Genomic DNA, 26,084 nt, shown 5'->3' on the forward strand with positions numbered 1-26,084 from the left:
AGGAGCCGGGACCAGGGCTGCAGCCTCAGAGGAGCCCCCACTGCCTCTTGGGCCGATTCTACCCAGAGCTGGGCCGTTTCCTTCCCTTCTGGTGAATGGTTGTGAAATCAATAACCGTCCTCAGGGACTGAGAACACCGAGCTCCTGGCAGCCCTGAGGAGGGGGCTGAGTGAAGGTCAGTGTTCCCGCTTCCCGAGCTGAGGCCCGGAGAAGGGAGCCGATCTGTCTGGGGCCGCACAGCCCCGTGAACCCCTCGACTGCGATTCTCCTGGAGGGTCTCTCCACGGTGGGTTTGCGTGGCTCTTCTGGAGCTCGGCCGCCGAAAGGAGTCAGCGGCAAGGTCACAGCAGCTTCATTTATTTTATTTAATTTTAAACGTTTTATTTATTTTTATTTATTTATTTTTTGAGATGGAGTTTCGCTCTTGTGACCCAGGCTGGAGCGCAATGGCGCGATCTCGGCTCACCGCAACCTCCGCCTCCTGGGTTCAGGCAATTCTCCTGCCTCAGCCTCCCGAGTAGCTGGGATTACACGCGTGAGCCCCCACGCCTGGCTCAAATTTATTTTTATGGTTTCGGTCTTACTATGTTGCCTAGGCTGGTCTTGAACTCTTGGCCTTAAGTGATCCTCCCACCTTGGCCTCCCGAAGCACTGGGATTTCAGGCGTGAGCCCCCAAACCTGGTGATCCATTTATTTATTTTTTTTTTTTTGAGACACAGTCTCCCTCTTGTTTCCCAGGCTGGAGTGCGGTGGCGTGATATCGGCTCACTGCAACCTCGGCCTCCCGGGTTCAAGCAATTCTCCCGCCTCAGCCTTCTGAGTTGCTGGGACTGTAGGCGCTTGTCACCACGCCCAGCTAATTTTTTGTATTTTTAGTAGAGATGGGGTTTCACTGTGTTAGCCAGGATGGTCTCGATCTCCTGACCTTGTGATCCACCCGCCTTGGCCTCCCAAAGTGCTGGGATTACAGGCATGAGCCACCGCGCCCGGTCTGAATGCTTTTGTCATTGACTTGTTGGTGCTCTTTATATGTTGAGGACATTAACTCTTGGTCATATCAGCTTCTTTTCCTCAGCAACTCTCAGGTACAGAGGACATAGCCCCGCTTGGGAGTGAGTTTAGATTCTGAATATGTGCAGATGGAGGAGCTGATGCCGAATGGGGCAGAGCTGGCTGGTTCCATCAGACCCCAGGTGGTCCCGGTGTCACTTACCTGAGAAAGCTAAGGCTCCCGGCGCCAGGCCGCAGGCCAGGAGGGAGGGGGTTGGAGGCTCCCGGCATGCGACTCCTCGCAGTGCGAGATGCTGGACTGAGCCTGCCAGTCAGGGTTAAGAAGGCTCAGGGGCCACTCGGAGACCCTTCCTACAGGACCCTCCTGTGTTGAGCACCCCTTTTTCCTTCTCAGCCCGTTTTGGGGGCTTGTGAAATTCGAGGTTTACAGCACCAATGGCTCCCGGCAGGGCAGGCCTGAGAGCGGGTGCAGGAGACCAGGCGGAGTCGGGAAGGGGTGGGCTGGGGTCTGAAGCTGTCTCGCCATCCTCAGAAGTGGGTCAGTCCTGGGCCTCTCCTACCACTGTGAAGCCAGTGACGACCGCAGGAATAACCAGGGATTCTCCATCCCTGACCTGGTGCGTCACCCTCCTCCCCACAGACTCAGGGCTGCCGTCACCGTTGCCTGAAACGCAAAATAACAGAGGCATCAGGAAGCCCGGGGACCTTCCTGGGGTCATACGGCCTGTGAAGACCACCGAGCCTCTCACTCTCCCAACAGACAAGGTCAAGTGTCACAAAGAAACAGCGGCAGGCACCAAGGCAGAAGTTCCACAATGCGGCTCCAGGTCCTATTTGGTCCAGCCCTCCTGGGGTACACAGTCGGCGCTCATCACCCAACCAGAAGCCAAGTACGAAGTCGGTGCTCATCACCCAGACAGAAACAAAGTATACAGTCGGCACTTATCACCCAGCTGGAAGTGAAGTACACAGTCGGCGCTCATCACCCAGCCAGAACCCAAGTATGCAGTTGGTGCTCAGTAGACGCGTGACCCCTGCAGCCTAGAGCAGCAGGAGAGGGCTCCGGCATTATGGGGAGGCCTATGCACCAGGGATCCCTGAGAATGTGAGCAAAGCTCACAACCCTTTGAGTTCTCCCACCCCCAGGGTTAATGCCAAAGGCCCAGAGACCTCTCAGCCCGCCCTCACACAGCTCTCTCCGTGACCTCCAGCGTGCCTCAGTTTCCCCATGTGTAAATGGGGTCAGTAATCGCAGCTAAGACTCGGGAACGTGCTTTCAACAGGGCCCGTGCCACTATGCCAGTCGGTGACTCTTTTCTTCAAATCTCATTTGATTTTAGGAAAAACAACCTTGTTGCTGGGCGTGGCGGCTCACACCTGTAATCCCAGCGCTTTGGGAGCCGAAGCCGGTGGATCCCGGGGTCGGGAAATCCGACACTCCTGGCTAACGCGGTGAAACCCGTCTCTACTAAAAATACAGAAACGGGTGTGGTGGTACCCGCGTGTCGTCCCAGCTCTCAGGATGACGAGGCAGGAGAATCGCTTGACCCGGGAACTCGAACCTGGGGGGCGGAGGTTGCGGTGAGCCGAGATCGTGCCACTGCACTCCAGCCTGGGTGACAGGGTGAAACTCCATCAGAATCTGGGATTACAGGCGCCCGCCACCACACTGGGCCAATTTTTGTATTTTTAGTAGAGACAGGAGTCTCATCATGTTGGCTAGGCTGGTCTAGAAAGCCTGACCTCAGGTGATCCACCTGCCTCAGCCTCCCAAAGTGCTGGGATGACAGGCGTGAGCCACCGTGCCCAGCTAATTTTTTGTATTTTTAGTAGAGATGGAGTTTCACCATGTTGACCAGGATGGTCTCGATCTCTTGACCTCATGATCCACCCGCCTCGGCCTCCCAAAGTGCTGGGATGACAGGCGTGAGCCACCGTGCCCAGCTAATTTTTTGTATTTTTAGTAGAGATGGAGTTTCACCATGTTGACCAGGATGGTCTCGATCTCTTGACCTCATGATCCACCCGCCTCGGCCTCCCAAAGTGCTGGGATGACAGGCGTGAGCCACCGTGCCCAGCTAATTTTTTGTATTTTTAGTAGAGACGGGGTTTCACCATGTTGACCAGGATGGTCTCGATCTCTTGACCTCGTGATCCACCCGCCTCGGCCTCCCAAAGTGCTGGGATTACAGGCGTGAGCCACCGTGCCCAGCTAATTTTTTGTATTTTTAGTAGAGATGGAGTTTCACCATGTTGACCAGGATGGTCTCGATCTCTTGACCTCGTGATCCACCCGCCTCGGCCTCCCAAAGTGCTGGGATTACAGGCGTGAGCCACCGTGCCCAGCTAATTTTTTGTATTTTTAGTAGAGATGGAGTTTCACCATGTTGACCAGGATGGTCTCGATCTCTTGACCTCGTGATCCACCCGCCTCGGCCTCCCAAAGTGCTGGGATGACAGGCGTGAGCCGCCGCGCCCGGTTTCTCCAACCCTGCCAAAAATTGTTTTTCAAGACAGGATCTTGCCCTGTCACCCAGACTGGAACGCAGTGGTGCAATCATAGCTCACTGCAGCCTGGCCCTCCGGCTCCGCCTTCCCTGTAGCTGGGACCACAGGCTCGCAAAATCACTAGGGTAATTTAAAAAAAAAATTGGGCCGGGCGCGGTGGCTCACGCCTATAATCCCAGCACTTTGGGAGGCCGAGGCAGGTGGATCATGAGGTCAAGAGATCGAGACCATCCTGGTCAACATGGTGAAACCCGTCTCTACTAAAAATACAAAAAATTAGCTGGGCATGGTGGCGTGTGCCTGTAATCCCAGCTACTCGGGAGGCTGAGGCAGGAGAATTGCCTGAACCCAGGAGGCGGAGGTTGCGGTGAGCCGAGATCACGCCATTGCACTCCAGCCCGGGTAACAAGAGCGAGACTCCATCTCAAAAAAAAAAAATAGTAGCGATGGGGTCTTGCTAAGTTGCCCAGGCTGGCCTCAAACTCCTGACATTGAGTAATCCTCCCACCTTGGCTTCCCAAAGTGCTGGTGTAATACGCATCAGCCACTGAGCCTGGCCTCACTTTTATTTTTTATTTTTTGACAGAGTTTAGCTCTTGTTGCCCAGGCTGGAGTGGAGTGGCATGATCTTGGCTCACTGCAGCCTCGGCCTCCTGGGTTCAAGCGATTCTTCTGTCTCAGCCTCCCAAGTAGCTGGGATTACAGGCATGTGTTACCACGCCCGGCTAATTTTGTATTTTTAGTGGAGATGGGTTTCTCCATGTTGGTCAGGCTGGTCTCGAACTCCTGACCTCAGGGGATCCGCCCGCCTCGGCCTCCCAAAGTGCTGGGATGACAGGCGTGAGACACCGCGCCTGGCCTTGCTTCCCATTTCTTGAAATGGAGGGTGCGGTGGCTCACGCCTGTGATCCCAGCACTTCGGGAGGCTGAGGCAGCTGGATGACCTGAGGCCAGGAGTTCCAGTCCAGCTTGGCCAACATGGTGAAACTCCATCTCTACTAAAAATACAAAAATTAGCCGAGTATGGGGGTGGACACCTGCAATCCCAGCTACTCAGGAGGCTGAGATGGAAGGATTGTTTGAACCCAGGAGGTGGAGGTTGCAGTGAGCTGAGATCATGCCACTGCACTCCAGCTTGAGCGACAGAGCAAGACTCTGTCTCAAAAAATAAATAAATACATACATAAATAAAAAAATTAGCCACATGTGGTGGTGCATGCCTGTAGTCTCAGCTACTCAGGAGGCTGTGTGGGAGGATTACCTGAGCCAGGGAGGTCGAGGCTGCAGTGAGACAAGATCATGTCACTGCACTCCAGCCTGGGTGACAGAATGAGACCCTATCTTATTAAAAAAAAAAAAAAAAAAAAAAAGGCCAGGCGCGGTGGCTCACACCTGCAATCCCAGCACTTTGGGAGGCTGAGGCGGGTGGATCACAAGGTCAAGAGATCGAGACCATCCTAGTCAGCAAGGTGAAACCCCGTCTCTACTAAAAATACAAAAATTAGCTGGGCGTGGTGGTGCGTGCCTGTCATCCCAGCTACTCGGGAGGCTGAGGCAGGAGAATTGCTTGAACCCAGGAGGCGGAGGTTGCGGTGAGCCAAGATTGCGCCATTGCACTGCAGCCTGGGTAACAAGAGCGAAACTCCGTCTCAAAAAAAAAAAAAAGGGTACCGAGGTGATCCAGTGAAAATGGGGCAGCTGGGGAAGGTCTTCCAGAGAAGCATACAAAGCATCTACCAGCGGGTGTCTGGACAGCTGAAGCCCAAGCTGGTGGGAGGTGAGCAGGGAAGAGATGGGATTGTCTGGGCTCAGCTCTGCCTTGAGAGGCTGCAGGGCACTGGGGAGCCGTAGATGGCATTTGAGCTGGGGCAGGCCGGCATATTTATCTGGTGAAAGAGTGGAGTGGGGAGAGGAGGTGGGGAGACCCGGGAGGTGACACGGCTCAGGGTTGGGGTGAGGGCCACAAGGCCTGACTTGAAGTCATGGCTGGGGAGAGTGAAGGGGTCTCTGACTCAGGGACAGGGGAAGAGTGAGGTTTTGGGGCCCACCTAGAGCTTCCGGGTGTCCAAGCCTCCAGAGGGTGGCTAGATCTGCAAGGAGTGTTGGGGTGTGCTGGGCAGAGCCCTGGGTTGGAGCTCTAGGGTAGTGGGAAGGGAAGGGGCGCCCTCATGGAAACCTAACCCCTCCCTGGTCCCCTAGTCCAGGGAAAGGGGTCAGGCCAACAATGCTCTGGCAGCCTGGAGGCGGGGCCGAGGTGCAGGGGCGGGGCCGACATTGCCTGGGAGGTGGGGCTGAGGTTCAGGGGGTGGGGCAGACATTACCTAGGATGCTGGTAAGTGGAGCCTTGAGGCACAGTGGGCGGGGTCATGGGCGGGAGGCGGGCCGACATGGCCTGGGAGGTGGGGCCTATTCTGGGGGCGGGGCTACTGTGTATGGGGCGGGGTCAGGGCTGGGCCGAGATGGCGTAGGGGGTTGGGAGGCGGGGCCAGGGTGCGGGGCGAGATTGCCCGGGAGGCGGGGCTGAAGTCCAGGGGGCGGGGCCAGGGCCAGGGGGCGGGGCCTACATCGCTTCGGAAGCTGGGAGGCGGGTCCGAGGTGCAGGGGGCTGAGCCTCAGTGCAATGACTGCTTTCCGCAGGACTGGGATGGGCGCTGCAGTGCCTGTGGGTGGGTGAGTGAGCGCGGTGAGGTGGAAGGGAGGGTGCGAAGGTCACCTCGAGGCAGCTTCTCTCCGGTCCACCACACACCTCGCCTTGTCCCACCTCCACACCTCTGCCCAGGCCATTCCTGCCACCTGAAACGTGTCCCTCCACTGTCTGCCTGGCCCGTTTCTCCAGTCCGTGTGCCACCACCTCCAGGCCTGTGTGTGCTTCAGTCTGGAGATGCGGGCGACCCGTGTTTGCTTCCTACAGGGCCTTGAGGGTGGCGGGAGGAATTTGGTCTTTCTTGGGAGGGAGGTGTCAGCCCTGGAGGTTTAGAGCTGGCAGGCAGGAGAACTGATCCCAGCAGTCTCTTTCCCTCCCACAGCCTCCTCCACATCCTACTGTTTTTACGCACTATGCATCCACCACCCTTCAAACCCTGAATCATTTATTTTATGTATTTATTTTTGAGACATAGTCTCGCTCTGTCACCCAGGCTGGAGTGCAGTGGCGCGATCTTGGCTCACTGCAACCTCCACCTCCCAGGTTCAAAGCAGTTCTCCTGTCTGAGCCTCCCGAGTAGCTGAGGCTGCAGGTGTGCGCCACCGTACCTGGCTAATTTTTGTATTATTAGTAGAGACAGGTTTTCACCATATTGGCCAGACTGGTCTCAAACTCCTGACCTCGTGATCCATCTGCCTTGGCCTCCCAAAGTGCTGGGATTACAGGCATGAGCCACCAACCCTAACCTTTTTATTTTTATTTTTTTAATTTTATTTTTGAGATAGGGTCTGGCTCTGTCACCCAGGCCGTAGTACAGGGGTGCTATCACAGCTCACTGCAGCCTCAATCTTCTGGGCTCATCTGATCCTCCTACCTCAGCCTGTGAGTAATTGGAACTACAGGTGCATGATACCTCACCTGGCTAGATTTTTACAATTTTTTGTAGTGATTGGGTCTTGTTATGTTGCTCAGGCTGGTCTCAAACTCCTGGACTCAAGTGATCCTCCCTTCTCATCCTCCCAAAGTGCTTGGATTACAGGTGTGAACCACTGTGCCTGACCCAAAATCATTTATTTTGAGACAGGATCTGGCTCCATTGCCCAGGCTGGAGTGTGTGGCATGATCACTGCTCACTGTAGCCTCAACCTCCCAGGCTGAAGCAATCATCCCACCCTTAGCCTCCCACATAGCTGGGACCACAGGCAAACACCACCATGCCCAACTAATTTTTAACTTTTTGTAGAAATGAGAGTCTCACTATGTAGCCCAGGCTGGTCTTGAACTCCTGGATTCAAGTGGTTGTTAGAAGCAAATGCTTGTTCCTCCGTACCAAAAAGAAGAACTAGTGTGCAAAGAATGTTCTCAGCAAGGCAATTTACTTGTGCAGAAGGGTGCTTCTCATAGATGGAGCAATGGTGAGAGCACACCTGAACAGGGGAGAGGAAGAGGTTCTTATCCCTGACGCAGGTAGCCCCCACTGCTGTGCTGTTCCCCTATTAGACCACACAGTCGAAGCTAATTCTGCTTGGCTATTTTAAAGGGCGCAGGGGTCTGAGCCAGAGTGGCAGGGTGAGCAGTTTGGCAGGAAGGACAGTAACTAAAGGTGACTCAGGTCAGAGCAGGTGACCGGGATGAGTCAGGATGGAGCAGGTGACCAGGGGTGACTCAGGTCAAAGCAGGTGACCAGGGAAGGAACAGATGTGATCTACTGATTAGAACTGGTGGGAAAGTTGTTTACTGAAACTAGAGGCAAAGGGGCAAAGAGAACAAGGAGGTTAAACTTGAAAACGGGGAACTGGCCGGGCGCGGTGGCTCCGGCCTGTAATCCCAGCACTTTGGGAGGCCGAGGCGGGTGGATCACCTGAGGTCATGAGTTCGAGACCAGCACCCTGACCAACATGGAGAAACCCTGTCTCTACTAAAAATACAAAAATTAGCCAGGCATTATGGCTCACACCTGTAATCCCAGGCACTTGGAAGGCTGAGGCAGGAGAATCACCTGAACCCGGGAGGCAGAAGGTGCAGTGAGCCGAGACTGTGCCACTGAACTCCAGCCTGGGCAACATGAGTGAAATTCCATCTCAAAAAAGGAAAATAGAAAATAAATAAGTAAATAAATAAATAAAATGGAGAACAAAGAATAAGAGAGCTGAACACACTGACATATTGATTCTTTGAGGAGTAACCTGGACCTTAGTGTATTTAACATGACCCTCCTGCTTCAGCCTCCTGAAGTGCTGGGATTACAGGTAAGAGTCACTTCATTCACCCTGGATCATTTCTGTAGGGGACAAAAAACAGCATCTTGGGGCCAGGTGCAGTGGCTCACGCCTGAAATCCTAGCACTTTCGGAGGTCGAGGTGCGAGGATCACGAGGTCAGGAGATCGAGACCATCTGGGCTAGCATGGCGAAACACCGTCTCGACTAAAAATACAAAAAATTAACCGGGCATGGTGGCGCGTGCCTGTAGTTCCAGCTACTAGGGAGGCTGAGGCAGGGGAATTGCTTGAACCTGGGTGGCGGAAGTTGCAGTGAGCTGAGATCACACCACTGTGCTCCAGCATGGTGACAGAGCGAGGCTCCATCTCAAAAACAACACCAACGGCCAGGCACGGTGGCTCACACCTGTAATCCCAGCACTTTGGGAGGCCGAGGCGGGTGGATCACGAGGTCAAGAGATCGAGACCATCCTGGTCAACATGGTGAAACCCCGTCTCTACTAAAAATAACAAAATTAGCTGGGCGTGGTGGCGCGGGCCTGTAATCCCAGCTACTCAGGAGGCTGAGGCAGGAGAATTGCCTGAACCCGGGAGGCGGAGGCTGCGGTGAGCCGAGATCGCGCCATTGCACTCCAGCCTGGGTAACAAGAGCAAAACTCCGTCTCAAAAAACAACAACAACAACGAAAACACAGTGTCTCTCCAAGGACAGAACTGGTGACTGATGGTCTCAGGCACACAGTAGGTGTTCAATAAGTCACTTTGGATTAAAAGAACACAGAGGCCAAGGGGCCAGTGGAGAAAGGACTCACACACAGCTCACTGTTACTGGGTGCAGGACCTGGGGTCAGCTCCGGCCCACCGCCTGTTTTTGTAAATAAAGTTTTATGGGCACAGAGCCATGCCCATGCGTTTACATATCGCCCCTGGCTACTTTCACACTGCAGTGGCAGAGCAGAGTCACGCCGCAGAGACTGGTGGCCTGCAATGCTGAAAATATTTACTCTCTGGCCCTTTACAGAAAAAGTTTGCCAAACCCTGAGCTGGTGTGAGCCTGGCCCCGCGCCAAGCCCTTTGTGTATCCTCACTCAGTTAACCCTCCCCACGGCCCCGGGAGTGGGGGAAAATGAGGCCCTGAGAGGTCAAGAGGCAGACCCTTGGTCACAGAGCTCCGAGACGAGAAGGCTGCGATGGGAATCAGATCCAGGACCCCCGATATTCCTGAAATTCCGCAGGATCTTGGCTTTGTTTGCTAATTAATGCCTTAAATGCTCGGTCCTCTTTTTTTTTTTTTTTCTGAGACAGAGTTTAGCTCTTGTCACCCAGGCTGGAGTGCAACGGCGCGATCTCGGCGCTCACCGCAACCTCCGCCTCCTGGGTTCAGGCAATTCTCCTGCCTCAGCCTCCCGAGTAGCTGGGACTACAGGCGCGCGCCACCACGCCCAGCTAATGCTCGGCCCTCTTTAGCCTGGGGCACACCCTGCCGAATCTTTCTCCACTGCTCATGCAGGGATAACTGTCCTTGAAATCTACAGCCACTCAGCAAACATCGGCAGAGCAGAAACGTTTTATAAGAAAACTAAGGAGTTTGGAAGAACCTCCCCTTCCTGGTCACCCCGGACCCCCCCCCGTGAGTAGGTCTGCTGGGGCTGGGCTGCAGTGTTCTCTCGGGAAACGGGGAAGCTGGGCCCACGGTCTCCGTGATAGGGAAGACAGGTCCTGTCTGTCTCCTGCTGTGGCTCCCCAGTGCTCTGAGGACCTAGCCTGAGCTCTCCCCATCCTCCACCGTCCCTCTCACTCACTCTGGTCGCCGGGCCTTTAGTGTGTGTGCGTGCCATGGGAACCCTGGGGCCGATTAAATTCATCCCCCCACTTCCAGCCCCTGGGACCAGGCTCAGCTCCCAGCCAGGCCCCAGACACGCCAGCACCTTCCCCGTCTCCATCCCAACGCCCGGCCTTTGCAGCCACAGTTCCCTCCGCCAGCTCCCACAAAGGAGGCCTGGGGACCCTGCGGGAGGGGCTGGGGTGCAGCTGAGCTGTCAGCGGGCCTCCCGCCCTCCCCAAGACCCCACCATCCCCTCGCTCGCCCTGAAATGTGTGTCCCCCTCGGCGCCTGGGACCTCGGGAGAGGCGTCTGCTTGTTGTCTGACTTAGCGAGGGTCCCAGCTCTGGCCCAGGAGCTGGGGAGGGGCGGGACTTGGTGACAGCCGGGTCCCAGGCCCGCGCCCAGACCTAGGCCCTTCTCGGGGGTCCCCCGGGCGGGGGTACGGGGGCCGCCTGTGGGCGCCGGCCCTGGGCGAGGAGGTTCTGGGTCGGCCGGGCGCGCGGGGCGGGGGGCGCGCGGGGCGGGGGGCGCGCGGGGCGGGGGCCGGAGGCGCGGCCGGCAGGAGGCGCAGCGCCCGCTCGCGGCGCGGGGAGGTGGGAGGGGAGCGGGGCGGGGAGCGGGGCGGGCGGGAGGGAGAGGGGAGCGCGCCGGGGACGCGCGCGCCCAGCCCACCCCCCGCGCCCGCCGCCGCCGCCGCCGCCCGGACAATAAACAGCCGCTTTGCGCGGGGCGATGCCCGAGCCGGTGCCGCCGCCCCCGCGCCGCGCAGCCCCGGCCGCCAGGCCTTAGCCCGCCCGGCCGCGTCCCCTCCCGTCCCCTCCCCTCCCCCGCCCGCCCCCGCCCGGCACCGCGGACCCACCCGGACCTCGGCGGGGAGATGGAGTGAGTAGGCGCGCTCGGCCGCGGGGCTGGGGGCCCGGAGCGCCGGGAGCCGGGGAGGGGGGAGGCCCCCCTCTCTCGCGCCCCACTGGGGGCATCGCGGCCCCGGCAAGGAGCAGGAGGCGGCGCGCGGCTGCTGGGGCCGCAGCTCAGCCGGGGAGAGACGCCGACTGGGCCGCGCCTGCCGCGGGGGGGGGGGGGCTCCCGGATCCCGGACCGTGGCTGCTCCCGGCGCGTGGGGACCCGGCAGCGGCGGCTCCGGTCGGTCCGGGACGCGGGGTGTGGGAGGCTGAGGCTCGCGTCTCCGCCCGCGCCCCGCCCGCGTCTCCAGGGCGAGCCTCGGCTCCCGGCCACCTGTGGGCGGCCCCGGGGAGATGGAGCGACCCCTCCCCAAATTGCACGGCTCTGGCCTCGCGCTCGCGCGCACCCTTTCCCCACCCTAGCCTGAGCGCATGGCTCCCGGCGCCCCAAACGCGCGCGCGGGCCAGGTCCCCCCACCCCCGCCCTTCCCAAGGGCCTCCAGGGGTGTCCCGGGCCCCCGGCCACTGCCCTGGGCCGGCTGCCAGTTGTCCGGAGTTCCCGCTGGAAGGAAAGGGGCTGCCCTCGGCTTCCCGGGTCTCCGGGGTGTGTGAGGAGGGAGAGGACCAGGCGTTTTCCAGCAGGGCGCTTGGGTCCGATGCCAGCTCTCGGGGAAGTGCCTCCGAGCTGGGGCTCCACTGGTGAAGCTACGGGAGTGGGCTGGCCCTGGGCTGGGGTCCCTGGACCCGCGCACGTCTGCGCCTGTGTGGGGTCGGGAAATGGGGGTATTGGAGGGGTTCCTGTGCACAGCAGGTACCGGCCAGGGTGCGTGATCATTTCGGGCACCGGGTCCCCTCCTCTCGGTGCTCAGCTGCCCCCTTGCCCCTCACTCCCACAGGTGGGCACTGCACGGGCAGGGGTCAGGAGGCGCCTCCTGGGGTCACCCATCTGCCCACTTCAGGACAAGGGGGGCCATCTGTCCTGCGGGGTCCCGGGTCCCCACCCCAGCCCCAGGACCCAAGACTGAATCTGGAGGCCGCCAGGGGCCCCCTGTCCTTTCCACTGGGCGTGTTTTCGAAGCTGCTAACTTTCCCCCGGGAATTCACCCGTGACCCGCCACGCCCGCGGCTGGGTGGGGGCCCTTGCCTCCCTCCCTCCCTGGGAAAGCGAGACATCCAGTGTCCTCTGCTTGTGAAAAGCCAGACAAAGGCCTGACCCGCTCCCTGTCACCCCGCCCCGGGAGCTCAGCCAGGGGCTCAGGGGAGCCAGGGCCCAGACTTGCCTGCTCTGCACCCCAACCCCCCAGCCTTGTTTATCTGCCCTGCTCTCCAGGCCCCCTGGGGAGCCTCTGGGCCTCCAGACAGCCAGGCCTGGGCAGGGTGTGGCAGTGAGGAGGGGCTGCCTAGGAGGACCCAGGAGATCTCCCTCCCAGAGCAGGGGGTCAGGGAACGCCCCCGGGGCCCCATTGTTTTCTTCCTGCCACCCTACCTTTCCCACGGGGGATACTGAGGCCCAGAGAGGAGCAGCTGCCACCCCTGGGTCACACAGCACCTGGGGGGCCCTCGGTGCCTCCTGCTCTGCCCCATGGCTTCTTGGTCCTGGGTCAGAGGTGGCTCACAGGTCCTCCATTGGGTCATCACTGGTTTTTGGGACGCAGATATGGGACGGGCGCCCGGCGTTAACCGGCTGTGAGCTGCCATGAGAGGATGCCTCTCTCCCGGGTCCCCGGGCTGACAGTGGGTGGGGAGAGGCCCATCTGGTGCTGCCCCGTTTTGGACACCTGCCCCCTCGGTTCTTCTCCCGAGCCGGCTTCGGGCACGAAGGCAGCGTCCTTCCTTCCGTTTCCACGGGTTTTCCACCTGAAGACACGGAAGCCGGCTGTGGTTTACCGTGGTGCCCGTCTCGCTGGAAAGTTTAACGAATGCATTTACCATGTCATTCATTCACAGGTTATTTTTCGCTAATGTGAGGATTTAAGGAAAACTGTCGGGTTGCTGATTACAGTGGCTGCCGCTGCTGCCGCCGGGGTGCAGGGGCGAGGGGACCATCCACCGTCCTGCAGGAGCTGGGGACAGTCTCTGCTCCCGGAGGATTTGTGTGGCCCTGAGAGACACGTGGTCTGGATGATAAAATAAGGCTATTTTGGCTGCAAGCAGCCGTTCTCCAGCACCCACAGCCCTGTCCTGGGTGAAGGCAAGGCTCAAACCCCCAGGATGAGGGGAGCAGACTTGAGCCGGCACAGATGGCCAAGACCGGTCCGGACTCCTCCCCACTGGCAGACCTGGAAATTGTCGAGAGGAAAGTCTCCATTGGGTGCTAACTGGGTCCTTAAGGCTCCTCCACACTTGCTACTCCCCCTTTTTAAGGAGAGGCACAGCCTGTCAAAAGGCAACAGTATCTAGTGATAATTGAATTTATTAACAAGCTTTCATTTTCATGGCGTCTGGTTTGCTCAGGCTCTGGACACAATGTAACTTTCCTTTTGAAACGAGGCAATTGGATTTAAATTTGAGTGGCTTGGGAGGCAAGGAATATACAGATAACCAGGAGGCGGTGGAATGTGGGGAAGAGGTTTCCTTCCTTCCTTCTTTTCCTTTTCTTCTTTCTTCCATATTGCCCAGGCTGGTCTCGAACTCCTGGGCTCAAGTGCCTTCCCCCGCCTCGGCCTCCCAAGTAGCTGGGATGGCAGGTGGGCGTCACCGCATGGGAAGGCGGATTAAGAAGTGCAGACTTAATGTATACACTCATTAAAGTGGGCTTTCCACGGCCCTGTTCTGAGTGCTTTACGTGTGTGTGCCGTGGTGCGAGCTCCACTCCCCGCAACCTCCACCTCCCGGGTTCAAGCGGTTCTCCTGCCTCTGCCTCCCAGGTAGCCGCGACCTCAGGTGAATACCACAACGCCTGGCTAACGTTTGTTTCTTTGTTTTAAGATGGGGTTTCACCATGATGCCCAGGCTGGTCTTGAACTCCTGATCTCAGGTGATCCACCCACCTCGGCCTCCCAAAGTGCTAGGATTACAGGCATGAGCCACCTGGCCCGGCCAACGTTTGTATTTTTTAATAGAGATGGGGTTTCACCATGTTGCCCATGCTGGTCTTGAACTCTGGACCTCAGGTGATCCGCCTGCCTCAGCCACCCCAGAGTGCTGAGATTACAGGTGTGAGTCCCCACACCCGACTGGCGCTCGCTTTTTCCACGGCCCTGATCCGAGTGATTTACGTGTGTCAACTCCCTTGATCCTTTTGAGGGGGGAGACAGAGTGTCATCCAGGCTGCGGGTGCAGTGCTGTGATCTCGGCTCACTGCAACCTCCACCTCCCTGTTGAAGCGATTCTCCTGTCTCAGCCTCTCCGAGTAGCTGGGATTACAGGCACACGCCACCATGCCCAGCTAATTTTTGTATTTTTAGTTGAGACGGGGTTTCACCTTGTTAGCCAGGGTGGTCTCGATCTCCTGACCTTGTGATCTGCCCGCCTTGGCCTCTCCAAGTGCTGAGATTACAGGCGTGAGCCACGGAGCCCAGCCTCCTCCTCCTCCTCCTCCTTCCTCCTTCCTCCTCCTCCTCCTCCTCCTCCTCTTCTTCTTCTTCTTTTTCTTTTAGACTGAGTCTTGCTGTGTTGCCCAGGCTGAAGTGCAGTGGTGTGATCATAACTCACTGCAGCCTCAACATCCTGGGCTCAAGCAATCCTCCCACCCAGCCTCTTACATAGCTGGAATTACCGGTGGGCACCACCGCACCCAGCTAATTATTATGTTTTGTTTTGCTTTGTACAGACAGGGTCTCCCCATGTTGCCCAAGCTGGTCTCAGACCCCTGGGCTCAAGCAATCCTCCCACCTCAGCTTCCCAAAGCACTGGGATTACACTGGTGAGCCACTGCCCCCATCCTGATGTTTTTAAAAAGTATTGTATCGGCCAAGAGAGGTGGCTCGAGCCTGTCATCCCAGCACTTTGGGAGGCTGAGGCGGGTGGATCACCTAGAGTCAGCAGTTTAAAACCATCCAGGTAAACATGTCAAAACCCCATCTCTACTAAAAATACAAAAAAAAATTAGCTGGGCATGGTGGTGAGTGCCTGTAATCCCAGCTACTCGGGAGGCTGAGGCAGGAGAATTGCCTGAACCCAGGAGGCGGAGGTGAGCCAAGATCGCGCCATTGCACTCCAGCCTGGGTAACAAGAGCGAGACTCCATCTAAAAAAAAAAAAAGAGAGAAAGAAATACATCATTTGTTCATTGAACAAATGATCCCGCCTCACTGTCCTCGTGCTGTGCTGCACCAGAGGGGTCTGGAAGGCCATGGAGGGTCTTGTCTGAGGTGTGAGAAAGGCTTCCTGATCCAATCCATCATGAACCTTTTCTGAGAAGGATGTTTCAGGGTTCATGCCAGCAGGCAGAAGGGTGCACCTGGTGAAGGGACTGGCATGCGCAAAGGCCTGGAGGTGGGAAAGCTTTGGAAGAAGTGAATGCTCTTTGGTGTTTGTTACTGCTGGGCCTTGAATGCCAGGATTCAGAGCTGTGGATGGTGTGTGAGCAGGAGAGGAGCCATGGCTGATCTGGTGTCTGAGGAGTGTAAAGTCAGGCCAGGGTTGCTGTCTCCTGTCCTAGGGCTTCAAGAAGGAATTCAGCAACAGTCAGAGCCGGTCACCAGGACAGAGCCTGGACTGGAGGGAAGGGGAGCCACAGGAGCCAGGCCTTGGGATGGGCAAGACTTAGATTATGGCCAAGTGCAGTGGCTCATGCCTGTAATCCCAGCACTTTGGGAGACCGAGGCAGGTAGATCACTTGAGGTCAGGAGTTCGAGATCAGCCTGACCAACATGGTAAAACCCTGTCTTCACTAAAAATACAAAAATTAGCCGGGTGTGGTGGCGGGCGCCTGTAGTCCCAGCTACTTGGGAGGCTGAGGCAGCTTGAACTCAGAGGGCAGAGGCTGCAGTGAGCCGAGATTGCACCCCTACCCTCCAGCCTGGGTGACAGGACAAGATTCTCTCTCTCCGAAAAACAAAGAACTTAGATTAGGACCAGAGTGATGGCATCTGAGCAGGAGGTTCTGCATGCTCAGCAATGGCGGCGGGGCGGGGTCGTGCCTGGGAGCCCCGAATGGGTGGGCAGAGGCTGTGGGCAATTGAGGCAGTGATGCGGGACCCTGAAGGCCGGGAGAGGGACAGAGGTTTGGGGGGGCTTCAGTAACCCGCGTCAGGGAGTGGGAAGCTTATGTCCTCATCAGTTTGTATTCAAACCCTTTCGACCATGGAAAGTCTCACAGCAAGGCCGGCAGGGGCTTCAAGACTCCGTGGGGGTTGGGAAGGGCCCCAGCCCCTTCCCCAGCCTGGTCCTTATTGACAAGGCTGACATTCCCATGACACACGTATGCACACCGGTATGTCTACACATTTCTTTGTGTATATATCTTTCTCTATTTATATTTTAAAGCTCTGAAGTTATCTTCTTTGACTCCATATGTATATTTCTTTCTTTCTGTTTCTTTCTTTCTTTTTCTTTTGAGACAGAGTTTCGCTCTTGTTACCCAGGCTAGAGTGCAATGGCGCGATCTCGGCTCACCGCAACCTCCGCCTCCCGCCTCCCGAGGAGGCGATTCTCCTGCCTCAGCCTCCCGAGTAGCCGGGATTACAGGCACACGCCACCACTCCCAGCTAATTTTTTGTATTTTTAGTAGAGACGGGGTTTCATCTTGACCAGGATGGTCTCGATCTCCTGACCTCGTGATCCACCTGCCTCGGCCTCCCAAAGAGCTGGGATTACAGGCGTGAGCCACCGCGCCCGGCCCCTTTCTTTCTTTGTTTCTTTCTCTGTCTCTCTCTCTCTTTCTTCCTTTTTTTTTTGAGATGGAGTCTCACTCTGCCACCAGGCTGCAGTGCAGTGGTGTGATCTCAGCTCACTGCAACCTGCGCCTCCCGGGTTCAAACGATTCTCCTGCCTCAGCCTCCAGAGTAGCCGGAATTACAGGCATCTGCCACTACGCCTGGATAATTTTTTTGTATTTTTAGAGTATTGTAGAGGTGGGGGGGGGTCTCACCATGTTGGCCAGGCCGGTCTCAAACTCTTGACCTTGTGATTTGCCCGCCTCGGCCTCCCAGGGTGCTGGGATGACAGATGTGATCCACTGTGCCCGGCCTATATGATTCTTTGTGTGTGTGTGTGTGTTTTCGTTTTTTATTTGTCTTTGTATACAATTCTTAACAGCTTTATTAAATGTAATTCACAGCTGGGCGCGGTGGCTCAAGCCTGTAATCCCAGCACTTTGGGAGGCTGAGGTGGGTGGATCATGAGGTCAAGAGATCGAGACCATCCTGGCCAACATGGTGAAACCCCGTCTCTACTAAAAATACAAAAAGCAGCTGTGTGTGGTGGCGCGTGCCTGTAGTCCCGGCTACTCGGGAGGCTGAGGCAGGAGAATTGCCTGAACCCAGGAGGCAGAAGTTGCAGTGGGCAGAGATCACGAGATTCTGTCTAAAAAAAAAAAAAAAAAAAAACTATGTATTTCTATAAATATTTCACATACTACACAGTGTCCCTGCTTGAAGTTCCAGCTCTATCGTTTTTAGTATATTAACAGAGTTGTGTATCTTTCAGCAAAATTTTAGAGTATTTTCATCACCCCCAAAACATACTTCGTCCCCATTAGGTGTTCTGCCCCCTCCCCCGGCCCCTGGATCGAATCGCCTTCCTGTCTCTGGACTGAACGGGAAGGGGATTACCTCCAGGGGCCGGGGGAGGGGACAGGTCCTGGACATTTCGTAGAAATGGAGTCGCACCCCGTGGCATTCCGGTGTGTGGATGGCCACGTTGCGTTGACGCAGGCATCTGTGATGGACACCGGGTGGGTTTATCTGACTTTGTCATCCCCCCGAGGTGGCTGGAGCTTCTGTTCGGTTCACGCTGAGGAGTCCAGGTCCTGCTTTACATAAATCTAAGTCGTGACAGTGAGTTTCTTTAAAAAGAAGAGGCAGTGATCGGATGACAGGTGGCCCTGGGACTGGTGGGAGCGTGAGAAGACGGGGCTGAGACTGGGGGGACCTCTGGGTGGGGGCTTCCTCTGAAGATGGAAAGACCCTAACAGACTCCCTGGGCCAGCAAGCATTTATTGAGCACCTGCTGTATACCTGGTGCCAGGGACATGGCAGAGATAAAAATGACACAGTTGCCGTCCTGGTGGGAAGACAAGAAAAAATAAGTCGGCCCGGCGTGGTGGCTCACGCCAGTCATCCCAGCACTCTGGGAGGCCGAGGCGAGAGGATCACCTGGGGTCAGGAGTTTGAGACCAGCCTGGCCAACACGGTGAAACCCTGTCTCTACTAAAAATACAAATCAGCCTGGCATCGTGGCGGGCGTCCGTAATCCCAGCTACTTGGGAGGCCGAGGCAGAAGAGTCACTTGAACCCGGGAGGCAGAGGTTGCAGTGAGTGGAGATCAGGCTGTACTCCAGCCTGGGCAAAAAGAGTGAAACTCAATCTCAGAAAGAAAAAAGAAAAACATAAGTAAAGTGATCCCCGTGGAGAGAGCTGCAGAGGGTGCTTCGGGGTGAAAGGAAGGCCAGAGAAGGCCTGAATGAGGAGGTGGCATCTGCGGGAAGGCCTTAGGAGCGAGGCCCGTGGAGGGCTGGGGTATGGTGTACCCGGCCGGGGCGCAGCCAGCACGTGGCCCTGTGGAGGGATCTCTGCAGGACGTCTCAGGAGTGTGGTCTCAGGAGTGTGGCTGGAGTGCAGTTGTGGGGGGAGGAAAATGGGGCCTCTGCAGCCTACTTTGCCCTGAGATCCTGCCGAAAGCCAGAGCCCGGCCCCATTCACGCCTCACTGCCCTGTCTTCCCGAGGGCCTGGGCAGGGTCCACCTCTTCTTTCCACCCCAGGTTAATGAGCAATAGATTTGCTTCCCTTCGTCTGTGGTCTTCTCCTCTACCCCACGGGGTGATGCCTCTCTGCCTTCACTCGTTTAGGGTTCTCAGTGCCCCCCCAACACATGCTGTTTGCCTCACCAGAGATGGGGTGGCGCAGGGGACCTCTGTACTGCATCCTGGTGGGTCTGGGAGGAGGTGGCTTGAGCGGATCTTGGTGGTGGAGAAGGGAAAGGAGAAGCCGGGAACTGTTGAAGGCTGAGGGGCGGACATCAGGGCTTGAGCTCTGGCTTGGAGCAGGGCAGGGCAGTTGAGGAAAGAGGGCCGGAGGTGCCGGGGCTCAGGAGAGACACAGGCTCTGAGGACACAGAGTATCACGGGGGTGGGAAGCAGCTGGGGTCCAGACTCCCCAGACGCCATCCCCTGCTCGGTGGGGGAAGCAGCCGCCCCCTCCCCCCCTCCCCGCCCCGCGTGACTCCCCACCCCCCACAATGGCCAAGGTCACCGTCAGCTGTTTCCTTTCAATTAGCAGCAGGAATGTTCCCGGTGCTGGGCTCGGCGCTGGCCGGGCAGGGACCCCGTCGTCGTGGCTGGAGCTGCCCCGACCGTGCGTTCTGGAAGGACCAGTGCGTCCCCCCCCCCATGTCACACACACACACACCCCTCCCGCCCCTGGCGGGGCCGCCCTGCTCGCTGGGTGACCTTGGCCGTTGCGTATCCTCCCTGGACCCTTCCAACAGCAACGCCCCGCACCACCGAGGCCTCCGCGGGGCTCGGGCTGGGTCTGGGCCTCGTTAACTCATCTCCCGGAGCCGGATTATCTCACGCGCTCCAGACGACGCCCTCGCGGGGCCCCGGGCCGCCCACATCGCCACGCGCCCGCCGTAAAAAGCATCGCGCGGGGACGGGAGGCCGGTGCGCGCCGGGGTGGGCGTCGGGCGGGAGGCGCGGCGCTCCTCGGGCTCTGCGCGGCCGCCGGGAGCCAGGAAGGCTCGAGACCCAGGACCGGCCCCAGCGCACCCAGCGGGACCAGGACCCACGCCTTTTGGCCGGGACTCAGCTTCTCCGCCCACCATGTAAGACCTTTTGTGATCTGACCTCCGCCTCCTTCCCTGCGCCCCGCGGAGCCTGAGGCCTCCGCCGACCCGGGAAGCCCCGCGCTGGGGTCCTGGGCCCAGCCCCGCTGACCACGCGGGAGTGAGCATCCCACGCGCCTGGCCGGCCCCACCCGCAGGAGGATAAATGACTGCCCCCGCGAAGACGCGCGGCCCCGGCCTCAGTTTCCCCGTCTGTGAAATGGGGCTGATCCGGCGCCGGAGGGAATGAGGCTGGGGGAGGTGTTCTCGGTTTCTGGCTGTTTGTAACGCGCGTCGTGGTCGTATTTCGCGTGGTTTTTCGGATCTGTGACGTGGAACGTGGTGTTGGCTTGACCTTGGCTACCCGGCGTCGGGGGCGGGTCCACACCCTTCCCGGATGGAAGCCCCTTCCTGAGCTGGCGCCCCGACGCCCAGATGGGCCCCCTCCCATCCCCCAGCCGCAGCGCGGGGAGTAACCCCCGACCCGTCCCGCGTCTCGAGGCTGCCCCAGGCCAGGCACGAAGCCTCGTCCCCGCCTGGTCCCCCCCCTCACCCCCCAAAGCGGGCCGGGGGCGGGAGATGCTGAGCGCCGGCCCCACCCCCGCGCGCAGGGCCTCGGCGTTGCCATGGGGACTGCGCGGTTGCCACGGCGACCGCCTCCCGCGGGCCCCGCCATCCATCACCCGGGGCGGTGGCGCCCAGGCCTGGGGAGGGGCGAGGGGGCGCCCGGGCCTGGGGAGGGGCGGGGGGGCATCGAGGCCTGGGGAGGGGCGAGGGGGGCGTCGGGGTCTGGAGAGGGGCGGGGGGGCGCCTGGGCCTGGGGAGGGGCGGGGGGCGCCCGGGCCTGGGGAGGGGCGAGGGGGGCGCGCGGCCTGCGCCCTGGGGCTGCTTCCCATGCGTCCCCCGCCCACCCGCCTGCCTGACCTTCCCCCGCCCTGGCCAGCCCGGCTGGGACAGGCTGCCCCGAGGACACTGCCGCCTTGTCCCCAGCCCGGAAGGCGGCCGCACAGCCGTTTCTCTGTCCCCGGTTCCTGGTCTGGCCCCAGCGGCCACCTGCTTGCCGGGTGGGGACGGGCCCTGGGCGGGTGGTGCGCAGCCTGATCGTGGGGCCCGGGGTCCCTCTGTTTTGTGGACCTCCCGCCCCAGCTCTGCTCCCTCCGAGGTGGCCCCGAGCCCACTTAGAGCTGGAATCCAGGACTGTGGTGTGGCCCTCCAGGGACAGCATCCAGTCATGGGAAGAGGGTGCGGGACAGGGGGGACCGTGTGAGAGGCCCTGGGGTGGGGGGCCTGGTGCACAGCCAGGGGGGCTCTCCAGGAACAGACCCACCAGGGGAAAGTGAAGGGGGGCCTGGGGAGTTCCTTCAAGGGCTGATGGGAGCCTCTAGAGCAGGAGAGGGACAGGGTCTGTGTGATTATTGTTACTATTTTTTGAGTCGGAGTCTTGCTCTGTCACCCAGGCTGGAGTACAGTGGTGCAATCTCGGCTCACTGCAACCTCTGCCTCCTGGATTCAAGCGATTCTCCTGCTTCAGTCTCCCGAGTAGCTGGGACTACAGGGGCCTGGCTAATTTTTGTATTTTTAGTAGAGACAGGGTTTCACCATGTTGGCCAGGCTGGCCTTGAACTCCTGACCTCAAGCGACCCACCCACCTCGGTCTCCCAAAGTGCTAGGATTACAGGAATGAGCCACTGTGCCTGGCCTTCTTTTTTTATTTATTTTTTATTTTTTTGAGACAAGGTCTTGCTCTGTCACCCAGGCTGGAGCGCAGTGGCACAATCACAGTTCACTGCAGCCTCCACCTCCCGGGTTCAAGTGATCCTCCCACCTCAGTCCCCCAAGCAGCTGGGACCACAGGAACACATCAGCACACCTGGCTTTTTATTTATTTTTGTAGAGACAGGCTCTTGCTATGTTGCTTAGGCTGGTCTTGAACTTCGGGGTTCAAGCAGTCCACTGGCCTTGGCCTCCCAAAGTGCTGGGATTACAGGCATGAGCCACCGCACCCAGCTCAGGGTGTGATTCTCTTTTTGAGAAGCTGCCTCTGGCTGGCCGGTGAAGAGGGAGCTGTGAGGGGGCACGGACTCGGCAGGGAACGCTGGAGGCCTGGGCTGGAGTGGGGAATGTGAGGTGGGCAGGAAGCCAGAGCCCAGGCCTCCAGCAAAGACACAGGGGATGGCTTGCTGCCTGCATCACCCGGGACTGTGGGGTTGACCCGGAACTCCAGCTGATTGGGCCATTCAGGAAGGGCCCCCAAGCCAGAAACCTGGATCAAGCCGTTCCTGAACCCCACCCAGTGAATACAGCCTCACTGAGGAGGGAGAAGGGGAAGCCACAGAGGGTGTGGCTGGTGCTCCCAAGCCCTGGGAGGCACCAGGAAGGGTAGGTGTCACCTGCCAGGAAGGGAGGAGCCGGTGGGGTCACCACTGGGGCATGGGAGCCAGACAACTTCACAGGCCTCAGCAGGGCCAGGAAACTGAACCCGAGTGGGGTGGGCAGGCGGGTGCCTCAGGCTGCAGGGAAGTCGTGACCCGGAGCGGCCTCCCAGGCCAGGGCTTGGGGCCGGCCAGTTCCCTGTTCAGTTTGTTTCCCTGCTGAACCGGGGAGGGGATGGGGATGAGGGTCACAGCAGGCCTTGGAGCTGTAGGTATCCGTGCCTCCGTGTTCGTGTGGATGGGGAAACTGAGGTCCAGAGAGGCTCGGGGGCTCCTTGGAGGCAGGGCTGGCTATGGGTCCTGACACCAGGCTGAGAGGGCCGGGGCAGCGGCAGACACAAAGGGCGGGCTGCGGTTTCAGTCTCTGGGAAGGTAAGACCCTGAGGGGCTGGGGGAGTCTGTCCCGACACCTGCTGCACCCCTGGTTCCCGCCAGGCCCTGCCCGTCAGCCTGGACCTCCCCGTCTTGATGCCTCCCAGAGACCTGGGATTGTTTAGGACACAGGCCGGATTCTCCAGAAACCCCCTACTGGAGCTTGGGACCCCCACCGCCAACCACCACCCTCCTCTCCCCGCCCCGTTGCACAGCCCTGGAGGCCTGAGGATCCTTGTCCTCACAGTGCCCAACCCCCGTCTAGGACTTCCTTGCTCCTTGTGGGGTCTGTTTGGGGTTTTTTTGGTTTTTTTTTTTGAGACGGGAGTTTCGCTCTTGTTACCCAGGCTGAAGGGCAATGGCGCGATCTCGGCTCACCGCAACCTCCGCCTCCTGGGTTCAGGCAATTCTCCTGCCTCAGCCTCCCGAGTAGCTGGGATTACAGGCACGCGCCACCATGCCCAGTTCATTTTTTGTATTTTTAGTAGAGACGGGGTTTCATCATGTTGACCGGGATGGTCTCGATCTCTCGACCTTGTGATCCACCCGCCTTGGCCTCCCAAAGTGCTGGGATTACAGGCTTGAGCCACTGCGCCGGGCCTGCTCCTTGCGCTCACTAAGCACCTACTGTGTGCGGCTTTCAGAGGCTCACAGACCACGGAGCGGAGGGGTTACGTGGCAAACTCCTCTGGCAGGTGGGGAGGGCGAGCGAGAAAGCAGTGGGGCGGGGCTGACCTGGACTCGGGGTGTGGACCCCAGGGCTGCAGACGGATGAGGAGGGGGCACTTTGCACCAGGTTTCGGACCCGCAGGGCGAGGTTGCTGGGGGCGGGGAGGGTCAGAGAGTCACAGAACTTTTCGATTCTTTCCTGGGCAAGTGAGTGTGTGGTGGGTGCCTGGCAGGGGTGGCGAGGGCTTTGATCAGAGACTACAGGCGCTGCCACCACACCCGGCTAATTTTGTATTTTTACTAAAGATGGGGTTTTCCCACGTTGGACACCAACCTCAGGTGGTCGCCCGTCTCGGCCTCCCAAAGTGCTGGCACTACAGGCGCGAGCCACCGCGCCCCGCCCTGCCCTGCCCCTGACATTTGTTAAGCGCCTGCTGCATACCAGCTCTGGGAGTTGCTGTGGGTGCACCGTGCAGTCTTCTCAAAAGAGAAGTATTGGGCTGCGCACAGTGGCTCACGCCTGTAATCCCAACGCTGGGAGGCCAAGGCGGGTGGATCAGCTGAGGTCAGTTCGAGACCAGCCTGGCAACATGGTGAAACCCCGTCTCTACTAAAAATACAAAAATTAGCCAGGGATGGTGGTGGGTACCTGTTGTCCCAGCTTCTCAGGAGGCTGAGGCAGGAGAATCGCTTGAACCCGGGAGGCGGAGGTTGTAGTGAGCTGAGATTGCACCATGCCCTCCAGCCTGGGTGACAAGAATGAAACTCAGTCTCAAAAAAATATGTAAAAAAGACAGTGATTGGATGAGAGAGAGTCTGGGGTTGACCCCCAGCTTTGCTTCTTTGCTGTGTGTCCTTGGGAGGCTTATCTCCCTCTCTGGGCTTTTGCAAACTCAGGCTTGGGAGGTGGGGCTTGTGGGTCTTTCACCCACTCTGCGCCCCTCCTGGGCCTGGAGAGTAGGTCCCGGTGGGCACGAGGGTGCGGAGAGGACTGTCCCGATCCGTCTTCTGGTCTGGGCCGGGAGGTAATACACTTCCTTGTTCCTGAAACACCCCTCTGGCCTTTGATGCCTGGTGAACTCCTATGCATCCTCGGTGGCCCTCCCTCAAGGCCCCCTTCTCCCCAAACCCTTCCTGGTTGCTAAGAGGTTCTTCCCCTCCTGTCCTGGCTTCCTTGGCCGCTGTGGGAGCAGGGAGGGTCCCACTTTACAGAAGGGAAGTAGGTTCAAAGATGAATCACTTGCCCTGGTTACCCCTGGGGGAAGAGGCAGAGCTGGGATTCAAACCGCGCCTGACAGCAAGCGGGTCTCAGCGAGCCTTCTCTCCCCTCCCCCAGGGTCCTGTCGGCAGAGACCACGTCCCAGCAGGAGCGGCTGCAGGCCATCGCAGTGAGTTTCCGACGCCCCGCAGACAGCGTGGTCGGCGTGGGGAGGTGGGGGGACCCGGGGTCTCGGGGCCCAGGCCTATCCTAGAACCTGGAGCCGGGGCGTGGGGGGTGGTGAGTTATTTGCTTGTGGATCTTAGGTCTTGCTGACCTGCAGAGACTGAAAGTAGAGACCCCTGAGTCCACGTGTCCAGGACCCCGGCCTCCCCCTGCCTGATGGGTCAGCGGAGAAACGGGGGCTGGGATCCCCTGGAGCCCTCGTCCTGCAGTAAAATGGGCTTTGGTGGCGGGAGCACCAATGTGATTTGATACTGTCTTGGTGACCTCCAACTCAAGAAGACCCCCTCGGGGCCAGCTGACCTCTCTCTGTGACCACCCCCCCACCCCCCCACTGGGACCCCAATTCCCGGGTTCAAGTGATTCTCCTGCCTCAGCCTCTTGAGTAGCTGGGATTACAGGCGCCCACCACCACGCCCGGCTAATTTTTGTATTTTTAGTAAAGACGGAATTTTGCCGTGTTGTCCGAGCTGGTCTTGAACTCCTGAACTCAAGTGATGCTCCCGCCTCAGCCTCCCAAAGTGGCTGGGACGACAGGCGTGAGCCACCGCACCCGGCCAGTCATTTGTTTTTGAGACAGAGTCTCGCAGGAGTGCAGTGGTCCGTCCGCTGTGGCCTGGGAGCCAGATGGCCATGCGGACAGGCAGGGTCGGGCTAGGCACAGCCTCCCGTGGGTGTGGGGGGGGATCTCTGGGTCCCCCACGCCTGGCCCCAGCCCCGCCTGGCTCTCCCCACAGGAGAAGCGGAAGCGGCAGGCAGAGATTGAGAACAAGCGTCGGCAGCTGGAGGACGAGCGGAGGCAGCTGCAGCACCTGAAGGTGCGGGTGGGGCTGGGACCCAGGGCCGGGGGGCAGAGGCCGCCTTTCCCCAGGACCCAGGCCCAGTGGGGCAGAGGCCAACTTTCCCCAGGACCCAGGCCCAGGGGGGCAGAGGCCGCCTTTCCGCAGGACCCGGGCCCAGGGGGGCAGAGGCCGCCTTTCCCCAGGACCCAGGCCCAGGGGGGCAGAGGCCGCCTTTCCCCAGGACCCAGGGCCAGGGGGGCAGAGGCCAACTTTTCCCCAGGACCCAGGCCCAGGGGGGCAGAGGCCAACTTTCCCCAGGACCCAGGCCCAGTGGGGCAGAGGCCAACTTTCCCCAG

General features: G+C 59.0%; 1 protein-coding gene across 14 annotated transcripts in view; it reads left to right on the forward strand.

Annotated features, from left to right (window-relative positions):
- The first annotated feature begins 10,878 nt into the window (after positions 1-10,878).
- Positions 10,879-26,084, forward strand: part of PALM (paralemmin) — a 34,595-nt gene continuing 19,389 nt past the window's right edge. For 4 of the 14 annotated variants that reach the window (XM_035285845.3, XM_035285849.3, XM_035285847.3 and 1 more), the window contains exons 1-3: positions 10,879-11,090; positions 24,842-24,893; positions 25,684-25,764. In XM_035285845.3, coding sequence (XP_035141736.1) covers positions 11,086-11,090; positions 24,842-24,893; positions 25,684-25,764 — 138 coding nt within the window. In that variant the 5' untranslated portion in view covers positions 10,879-11,085. Of the gene's footprint in view, positions 11,091-11,149; positions 11,467-19,479; positions 19,583-19,915; positions 20,033-24,841; positions 24,894-25,683; positions 25,765-26,084 lie in introns of those variants that run through there. The other 10 variants (XM_035285844.2, XM_035285848.2, XM_078361301.1 and 7 more) reach the window with 3 other exon arrangements.

The sequence above is a fragment of the Callithrix jacchus genome, chromosome 22 (assembly GCF_049354715.1).
Source record: "Callithrix jacchus isolate 240 chromosome 22, calJac240_pri, whole genome shotgun sequence".
Lineage (NCBI taxonomy): Eukaryota > Metazoa > Chordata > Mammalia > Primates > Cebidae > Callithrix > Callithrix jacchus.